Source organism: Nannobrachium achirus, assembly GCF_963921795.1.
Source record: "Nannobrachium achirus genome assembly, chromosome: 20".
NCBI lineage: Eukaryota > Metazoa > Chordata > Actinopteri > Myctophiformes > Myctophidae > Nannobrachium > Nannobrachium achirus.
In genome coordinates, this window is record NC_137827.1 from 59,157,142 (window position 1) to 59,167,969 (window position 10,828).

The 10,828-nt window shown below is 40.1% G+C and overlaps 1 protein-coding gene across 1 annotated transcript; it reads left to right on the forward strand.

The window, feature by feature from the left end:
- Window positions 1-1,244: 1,244 nt before the first annotated feature.
- On the forward strand, window positions 1,245-10,243 carry LOC308306278 (heat shock protein beta-11-like; the record flags this gene model as incomplete). Its single annotated transcript, XM_080751178.1, has 2 exons — window positions 1,245-1,598; window positions 9,926-10,243. The coding sequence occupies 2 exons, from the start codon at window positions 1,245-1,247 to the stop codon at window positions 10,241-10,243; spliced, it is 672 nt and encodes a 223-aa protein (XP_080607304.1).
- Between the last annotated feature and the right edge of the window lie 585 nt (window positions 10,244-10,828).

Here is a 10,828-nt window from a genome sequence, read left to right on the forward strand (position 1 = left end):
CATCCTCCTGCTTCCATTATTGATGGCCCTTATGGAAGTAGGTACAAATGAAAAATTGTACCTATTATTCTTTGTTACAGGGCCTTTAGCCATTGGCCCGGGAGGCAATAATTCATATAAAGAGTTAAGGGGATGAGAGCTATGATCTTTTTCTTTCTTTTTTATGAAAAGAGTCCTGAATTCAACATTTAAGTAATGGTACAAAATATTGGAATCAAAATATACTTATAAAGTAGCCTAACAAAAGTACGTAGCATGTATACAAATCTTTTGAAAACAGCAAATCTACAAGTTCACAATGCGTTGCGCTGTGACGAATTGTGAGCTTGCAGATCTGCTATTTTCAAATGACCTACAGTACATGTAGGCTATAAAGGGCAGAAGTGGTCAAGGTTTGTAATAATCAAAATGTAAGTAACTTGTAACTCAAGTTTTCAAATAATTCTAATGGAGTAAAAGTACAAAATCTGCCGCTGGGATGTAGTGGAGTAGAAGTAAAACTGACAATTGGAAATAGGCCTACTCAAGTAAAAAAATACCTCAAAATTGTCACATTGTCTTGTCCTGTGTGGATGTACTCATGACACCAACAGCAGTTTAATACAAATTAATTGCATGAAATAAACGCACCCAACCGATATGAAAAGGACCATTACTCTTTGGTTACACCATTACCATTGTGTTGGCCAGGTCCTGTGGACCAGATACATTGATTGCGCTCATATGTGGCCCTCACAAGTATAGTAATAGAAGTACACACACACACACACACACACACACACACACACACACACACACACACACACACACACACACACACACACACATACTCGGGTAGTACTACTACTACTACACACACATGCACATTTCAATGAGTGAGAGACAGAGACAAACGCATAGGACAGTTTTAGAACATGATCACACTGTTGGTAGTCAACACACACAGAAACACACAGACGCGACACCCTGTCAGGAATGTAACTGGATCTTTCCATCAGGGTATAAAAAGCCAGGACGTTCACAGAGGGAAGACAGAACCGAGAGAGAGACAGAGAGAGACAGCAGACGACTGGAAGACAGAGTGAAGGCCAGATAAACCAGAGGACATCTAACTTCTAAAGCCCACATCATTAGCTTTGAGCAGAGTTCTTTCTGAGGAAACCCTAACGTGAGGAAACCTTAGTTTTTTAAGTTGAACTAAACTAGTGTGTAGAGCTAGAACTGCCCGGAGGCCAACCTAAACCATGCTCAGCACCTTCCACCAGCCCTCCGCCCTCGGCCCCGCCCCCCTGCTGATGTCACCCTTCAGGGACTTCCACTGGCCCGTCCGCAGCCTCTGGCCCGAGACACGGCCCCTGTTCTACCAGCTGGAGCAGGAGATGCTGCGTCACTTCCAGCTGATGAAACAGAACATGGACTACATGGAGCGCCTGCACCAACGCATCTGGGAGGAGATCGACCTGTCGGCCGCGCCGGCCTCCTTGGCGGGCTCCTCCTTGGAGCCAATCACATTCCAGATGAAAGAGGACCAGGGCGGAGCCTTTGCGCTCACACTCAACACCAAGCACTACACCCCCGAGGAGCTGTCCGTCAAACAGGTGGGTGGAATCAAGCTGAGGTCATATCAGTATTAGTGTTTGCAGTGGCAGGAAAGGGAAGTGGTGGCCTTAAAGGACAACTTTTGTTTTTTTACAACAAGGGTTCATATTTTAGATTGTAATTAAATAATATAAAAGATGAGTGTAACAATTATTAAGTGTGCCTGCCATGCAACGCAATGGCAAAACACTTATTGTAATCCGCCATACTTAATTAAGTGTGCCTGCCATGCAACGCAATGGCAAAACACTTATTGTAATCCGCCATACTTAATTAATTAAGTCCATAGTTTCGCCACAAATTTCTGCACGTAATAACTGCCGCACAATTTACGCCACCCACGCAATATATACATCAAAACGTGCGGCTCGGCCGGGAATAGGTTGCTATTACTTTTCTTTCCGATCCGCGTTACCATTGCGACGTAATTCGCAAAAAACGACGCCAAAAAACCCCATTGACTTAGAATGGGGGAAACTTCGGCACGTAATAACTGCCGCACGATTTACGCCACCCCCGCAATATATACATCAAAATGTGCGGCTCGGCCGGGAATGGTGTGCTATTACTTTTCTTTCCGATCCGCTTTACGATTGCGATGTAATTCGCAAAAAACAACGCCCAAAAACTCCATTGACTTTGAATGGGGGACTCCGAAAAAAACCCAGAAACTTTGGCGCCACATAACTCTGCCATACTTTTGCCTAGCAACGTCATTTAAAATGTAAAATGCTCACACAACTTTGGTCTTTTTCCGACCAATAGGGATGAGCTGTAATTGATTAAGCCTCGCCCCCTCTTTAACAGGAAGTGCCCTTCACCAAACAGGAAGTGCCTCTATAACTCATGAACCGTTTGTCGTACAGACTTGCGGCTGGTGTCATACCTTTTCTTTTTTTCTCAATTTTTTTTTTCTCAATTTTTTTTTTCTCAAAATTTTTTTTCTCAATTTTTTTTTCTCAAATTTTTTTTTCTCAAATTTTTTTTTTTCTCAAAAATTTTTTTTCTCAAATTTTTTTTTCTCAAATTTTTTTTTTCTCAATTTTTTTTTCTCAAAATTTTTTTTTTCTCAAAAAATGTTTTTCTCAAAAATTTTTTTTTCTCAAAATTTTTTTCTCAAATTGTTTTTTTCTAAAAATTTTTCTCAAAATTTTTTTTTTCTCAAAAATTTTTTTTCTCAAATTTTTTTTTTTCTCAAATTTTTTTTTTCTCAATTTTTTTCTCTACATTTTTTTTTTCTCAATTTTTTTCTCTAATTTTTTTTTTCTCAAAAAATTTTTTTCTCAATTTTTTTTTTCTCAAAATTTTTTTTTCTCAAAATTGTTTTCTCAAAATTATTTTTTTCTCAAAAAAATTTTTTCTCACATTTTTTTTTCTCAAGATTTTTTTTTCTCACAATTTTTTTTTCAAAATTTCTTTTTCTCAAAAAAGTTTTTTTCTCAAATTTCTTTTCTCACAAAACATTTTTTTCTCAAAAAACTGTCGTTAAAGTGCTCGGCCAAAAATGCTCCAAAACGCCACTAATTAGTCGAAATGGCTGACTTCCTGTTTGGTTTCTGATTGGCTGCTGGCCTTGTGACGTGGGTAGAGCTGCGAGGGCCTGGTCATCGCTGCTTGCAGCTTTAATTCATTAATCGTCCATGACCTTAATTGGGGCCTATTTCGCCAAACAGGAAGTGCCCCTCACCAAACAGGAAGTGACCCTTGATCTCGTGAACCGTTTGTCATACAGACACGCGGGTTGCGTCAAATGAAATAACGCTAATGCTAACACCAACCGCTACAGAAGGTTGCACAGACTTAGCGAGCTGCAGGCACACTTAAAATTTCTTAGAAATTTTCTCTTCTAGTTAATTAATTAAGTCCATAGTTTCGCCACAAATTTCTGCACGTAATAACTGCCGCACAATTTACGCCACCCACGCAATATATACATCAAAACGTGCGGCTCGGCCGGGAATAGGTTGCTATTACTTTTCTTTCCGATCCGCGTTACCATTGCGACGTAATTCGCAAAAAACGACGCCCAAAAACCCCATTGACTTAGAATGGGGGAAACTTCGGCACGTAATAACTGCCGCACGATTTACGCCACCCCCGCAATATATACATCAAAATGTGCGGCTCGGCCGGGAATGGTGTGCTATTACTTTTCTTTCCGATCCGCTTTACGATTGCGATGTAATTCGCAAAAAACAACGCCCAAAAACTCCATTGACTTTGAATGGGGGACTCCGAAAAAAACCCAGAAACTTTGGCGCCACATAACTCTGCCATATTTTTGCCTAGCAACGTCATTTAAAATGTAAAATGCTCACACAACTTTGGTCTTTTTCCGACCAATAGGGATGAGCTGGAATTGATTAAGCCTCGCCCCCTCTTTAACAGGAAGTGCCCTTCACCAAACAGGAAGTGCCTCTATAACTCATGAACCGTTTGTCGTACAGACTTGCGGCTGGTGTCATGCCTTTTCTTTTTTTCTCAATTTTCTTTTTCTCAATTTTTTTTTTTCTCAATTTTTTTTTTTCTCAATTTTTTTTTTCTCAAATTTTTTTTTCTCAAATTTTTTTTTTTCTCAAAATTTTTTTTTCTCAAATTTTTTTTTCTCAAATTTTTTTTCTCAAAATTTTTTTTTCTCAAAAATTTTTTTTTCTCAATTTTTTTTTCTCAAAATTTTTTTTTTCTCAAATTTTTTTTTCTCAAATTTTTTTTCTAAAAATTTTTTTTTCTCAACATTTTTTTCTCAATTTTTTTTTTCTCAAAATTTTTTTTTCTCAAAATTTTTTTTTCTCAAACATTTTTTTTTCTCAAATTTTTTTTCTCAATTTTTTTTTTCTCAAATCTTTTTTTCTCAAAAAATTTTTTTCTCAAAATTGTTTTCTCAAAATTATTTTTTTCTCAACATTTTTTTTTCTCACTTTTTTTTCTCAAGATTTTTTTTTCTCATAATTTTTTTTTCAAAATGTCTTTTTCTCAAAAAAGTTTTTTTCTCAAATTTTTTTTCTCACAAAACAATTTTTTCTCAAAAAACTGTCGTTAAAGTGCGACCCGTGATAACGGCCAAAAATGCTCCAAAACGCCACTAATTAGTCGAAATGGCTGACTTCCTGTTTGGTTTCTGATTGGCTGCTGGCCTTGTGACGTGGGTAGAGCTGCGAGGGCCTGGTCATCGCTGCTTGCAGCTTTAATTCATTAATCGTCCATGACCTTAATTGGGGCCTATTTCGCCAAACAGGAAGTGCCCCTCACCAAACAGGAAGTGACCCTTGATCTCGTGAACCGTTTGTCATACAGACACGCGGGTTGCGTCAAATGAAATAACGCTAATGCTAACACCAACCGCTACACAAGGTTGCACAGACTTAGCGAGCTGCAGGCACACTTAAAATTTCTTAGAAATTTTCTCTTCTAGTTTCATTTACTTCTATCGATTGTTTTAGAGATTCTTATTTCAGTGGTTGGGGGCATGCGCACAAGTGGCTAAATATGTAATTTTACACAGAATAAGCCCATTCCCAAGATACAACGCAACCTTTCATGGTTGGATGTGACTTATGGGGGCTAGAAGTGTTACTGTAAATAGCAATAAAGAAACTGCTGGCTTATTGTGTCTAAAAATACATATTTAGCAACTTGTACGCATGCCCCCATGCGTACACATGCCCCACATTTTAACACGGTAAATGCGATAAAACAATAGAGCGAAGCAAATGAAACATTTTAACACTCACTTCTTCTTTTTAAGTGTGCCTGCCATGCAACGCAATGGCAAAACACTTATTGTAATCCGCCATACTTAATTAATTAAGTCCATAGTTTCGCCACAAATTTCTGCACGTAATAACTGCCGCACAATTTACGCCACCCACGCAATATATACATCAAAACGTGCGGCTCGGCCGGGAATAGGTTGCTATTACTTTTCTTTCCGATCCGCGTTACCATTGCGACGTAATTCGCAAAAAACGACGCCCAAAAACCCCATTGACTTAGAATGGGGGAAATTTCGGCACTTAATAACTGCCGCACGATTTACGCCACCCCCGCAATATATACATCAAAACGTGCGGCTCGGCCGGGAATGGTGTGCTATTACTTTTCTTTCCGATCCGCGTTACCATTGCGACGTAATTCGCAAAAAACGACGCCCAAAAACTCCATTGACTTTGAATGGGGGACACCGAAAAAAAAACAGAAACTTTGGCGCCACATAACTCTGCCATACTTTTGCCTAGCAACATCATTTAAAATGTAAAATGCTCACACAACTTTGGTCTTTTTCCGACCAATAGGGATGAGCTGTAATTGATTAAGCCCCGCCCCCTCTATAACAGGAAGTGCCCTTCACCAAACAGGAAGTGCCTCTATAACTCATGAACCGTTTGTCGTACAGACTCGCGGCTGGTGTCATACATTTATTTTTTTCTCAAAAAAAAATTTTCTCAAAAAAAAATTTTTCTCAAATTTTTTTTTCTCAAATTTTTTTTTCTCAAAATTTTTTTTTTCTCAAATTTTTTTTTCTCAAATTTTTTTTTTCTCAAATTTTTTTTTCTCAATTTTTTTTTCTCAAATTTTTTTTTTCTCAAAATTTTTTTTTTCTCAAAATTTTTTTTTCTCAAAATTTTTTTTTCTCAAATTTCTTTTTCTCAAATTTTTTTTTTCTCAATTTTTTTTTCTCAAACATTTTTTTTTCTCTAATTTTTTTTTTCTCAATTTTTTTTTTCTCACAAAACAATTTTTTCTCAAAAAACTGTCGTTAAAGTGCGACCCGTGATAACGGCCAAAAATGCTCCAAAACGCCACTAATTAGTCGAAATGGCTGACTTCCTGTTTGGTTTCTGATTGGCTGCTGGCCTTGTGACGTGGGTAGAGCTGCGAGGGCCCGGTCATCGCTGCTTGCAGCTTTAATTCATTAATCGTCCATGACCTTAATTGGGGCCTATTTCGCCAAACAGGAAGTGCCCCTCACCAAACAGGAAGTGACCCTTGATCTCGTGAACCGTTTGTCATACAGACACGCGGGTTGCGTCAAATGAAATAACGCTAATGCTAACACCAACCGCTACACAAGGTTGCACAGACTTAGCGAGCTGCAGGCACACTTAAAATTTCTTAGAAATTTTCTCTTCTAGTCTCTAATTACAATCTAAAATATCTAACCTTGTTGTAAAAAAAAAACGTATTTATCCGGTTTAAAAAATATCCAGTTTCACAGCCGAAATATCCAGCTTTGTGTGGCTGCAAGCCCCAACAGCACAAAAAAATGTCTAGCTTCAGAAATATCCAGCTCTGTGTAGCCGGCACCTTAGACACAGCTAAATTGGTGTTATCAGCTGCTAGAGTTGGTGTCCCTTTAACTTTACATTACAGGGAAAAAAAGCTAAAAATGAATCTGCTTTAAGTAGCATAAGAGGGGTCAAACAAGGGGGTTTTCATGATGCTGAATCCATTGCAAGCATCTGTTTTGCACGAAAAACATTCCTGGGGCTAAAACAGCCCCCACAAAAGTGTGAAAAGTGATGACTCATCACTTTTCATCACTAAACCATAGTCTTGTGGGACAGTTTTTAGCCCAAGGAATGTTTTTTTGTGCAAAACAGATGCTTGCAATGGATTCAGCATCATGAAAACCCCCTAGTTTGACCCCTCATATGCTATTTAAAGCAGATTCATTTTTTGCTTTTTTTCCCCCTGTAATGTAAAGTTAATGGGACAACAAATCTAGTGGCTGATAAAACCAATTTAGCTGTGTCTAAGAAAGGGTTATCATACCAAAATATAATCTACAGATATAGAGCTTTTATAAAATGCATGGTAACCTTTGCCACCTTTTTGATACCGACAACTCGTATGGCCCATGGACTACCTGCCTCTCTAACATTCTCTGCACGTCCCTGGTCCTCGCTAACTCATTATTATAAGATAATGACACGTCGGCTCACTCCGTGTCTCATTGATGGCCCATGGACAGTTCAGAAACCTGCCTAGCCTAATAATGACATCATCAATGGGGATTCTAATAGAAACTACTGCCTTCCTCTGTCTGGAAAGCATGCTGAAAAATAAGCCATTGTCCTTGGTTGAGCTGCATACATATATTAGGAACACTTACATAGGGACATCTCCATACATGGAGTCTGTTCCGCGCATTATGCTCTGAAGCGTTGGTACTGCATACGGACACACACATACCGATACAAGTATGGACATAGAGACATACGGTAGGGACATAGGGCCCTACACACAAAGTCAAGTGTAGGAGCGGTTAGCACCGCTCAAAAAGTTTGAAATCTTGTTCGAAACTGCCCATAGCCATCTTAAGCCATGAGCATTGAGGACCAATTATATGAAGATAGGTTGAGCATGGGTAAAGTGCAACGTTAAGATTAGGGACACATGCTTGTGACTAGAGCCCAGTAGATGCTAGTTCACCATTTACCAATGTTTTGACCTACATTTTATCACCAAGTGGATTATCAACTTGTATTGACCACTTTCAACCTGGCATCAATATTTTGGGCATTACGGTGAAAATGTACAACATGTGACATTATATTGCATAACATACTGGATACATCAGCTATAGACGATTTATCAGAGTGACAACCGTAACTGCGGTGTCAAGCGGCACATACCGTACTCTGTGTGTGTGTGTGTGTGTGTGTGTGTGTGTGTGTGTGTGTGTGTGTGTGTGTGTGTGTGTGTGTGTGTGTGCAGCTGTGCGCAGACACCACAGCGCTCTGGAAAAAGATCTATACATAAGATACCAATGTCATAAACAAAATCTAATAATGGATGATATAATGGTCTGGCACTACTTGTGACCTGAAAATCTGGGTGGGTAATTCAATGATCAACTCTCACCCTGTTAATCAACTTCTTTTTTGTTGCGGGTTTTCAAACTGTTTTGACTGAGGGCACCCCTGTAAATAACTTTTTTCATCCACGGCACACCTGAATTACACTGTTGCGAATCTTACATCATATTGGAGAAATATCAGTTTCCATCAGAACTGACTGAAAATAACTTTATCCTTGACGTTTAACCACTTGAACCCCAGCATCCCTCTTCTGGGGGAAGCTTCACCAAAAATAGACAATCTACAAGCTCACAACGCGTCACAACGTGACGCGTTGTGAGCTTGTAGATCTGCTATTTTTGGTGGAGAGAGTTGGCCGTAGATGGCAAGATTACTCATCAAGTACAGTGCAATTCAGGTCTGTTTTTCTAAGCATAGTGAAGTGATATTGATGAATTCCAACTGTTTTCAGATTATTTTGCGGCACCACTGGACTTGCATCACGGCAGCCAGGGCAGGGGTTTTCAAAGTGGGTGACGGGGCACCCTGGGGTGCCACGACGGCAGTCCAGGGGTGCCGTGAGATCATTTGATAATATTTGGAATTTATTTGGACACAAATATTTAGTATCATTTTAAACTTGAAGTACAACGTTATTTTCAGTCAGTTCTAACCAAAATGGTTAGAACCATTTCCTCGTCAACATAATCACTAAAATATTGTCACTGTCGGGCAGAAACCTTGTATCTCCAAGTTTCAAATGTGTACGTCTTCATCATACAAGACTGTCGCACAACACTATTGAAAACAGCCGATCTACAAGCACACAACGCCTCGCGATGTGAGACGTTGTGTGCTTGTTGATCTGCTTTTTTCACTAGTTTAGTACATTTTATAGATGATAAATACAAAACGAACGGTTTTGGACATACAAGGTTTCCACCAACAAGGTTTCCACCAACGACGATATGCTATAAATATAAGGTGCTGGGAGTGAAAATTATAATGTAGGGGTGCCTCGGATTAAAAAAAGATATTCATGGGGTGCCCTGAGACAAAACAGTTTGGGAACCCCTGCCCTAGGGTTCCGCGGCACCCACTTTGGGAAACCCTGGCCTATAAATAAATAACCAAGATGCGGGCACCAGGTTGAAAGTGGTCAGACAATAGACCCTACTCACGGCCCGCCCACGCACGCGCACTCAGCGAATTTCTCAGCAACTTCCTGGTGCTGACATCAGCTTTGGAGGGTAAAATAACATAGAAATTGCTGGACTTAAAGCCAACAAATCATTATTTTGAACCGTAAAGTAAATTATAACGCTTTGTGCCTTTTACTATCTTGTTTTCTTGATCATGCTAGCCGTATTTTATACTGTACTATTCGGAAATTGCATTACATTTGCGATTTCTGTGTTAACTCTATGGGATATTTAGTAGTTTTTCCCCTTCAACCGTGACGTCAGCACCAGGACGTTGCGTAACGGGAATTCGGTCAATTGACAGCCTTCCTTTCTCCTGGACAGGTGGGCAGGAAGCTGCGGGTCAGCGGTCGCTCCGAGAGCAAACAGGAAGTGGACGGCCACAGCTCGCACCGCCTCCACCAGTTCCGCCAGGAGTTCCACCTCCCCGAAGGCGTCAACCCCGAGTCTGTCACCTGCTCCCTGGACGGGGGTCTCCTGTGCATCCAGGCACCCTGCCAAAAGGACCCTGCGGGGTCCAAGGAGAGGGTGGTCCCCATTACCCTCACCCCGCCACGGGAAGAGCTGCTGTCGACCGCCGCCACAACACCCAAGACCACCGCGGCGGAGGTGGCCTCAGGCACCAAGACTGAGACGGACTAAAAGTCAGGACCCCCAATCGAATGTTTGTTTTTGTTTGTTTTCTACAAAGATCAAAACAGAACTCTATAATGTCTGCCTTTTTTCTGGACATGATTTTTTAAGTGTATGTTTAATCAAAGATGTGCCTGATTCACCAGGTGTTTAAATCACATGTGTTTAATAAATAATATATGATCAAATCTTTTAGCCAAGAGACGTTATTACAAGTAATATCCAGGGGTGTCGTGTCGCACCAAATTCTGGGCCCTGGGTAGGCTACAAGGATTCACTCACATTTTGTGCTTTAACCAATGAAAAATAGCAGATATATAAGCTCACAGCGCTGCGAGCTTGTAGATCTGCTATTTTCGAAAAATGACAATAGGTGAAACCTATGTTTCTATGTCAGTGGTGTATTTTTTCATGTGAAGGACCCTCAAAATGTATTTGGCCACGGACCCCCATCTCAACATGTTTTGTTCCAGTTTCCTGTTTGTAGGCGGCCTATGAAATAACACAAAATAAGGACCTTCTCACTAGTGGATCCAGCACTCTGTCAAGACCTTCATGAGTTGAACAAGGTCTGCAGGTAATGGAAGTGGAACT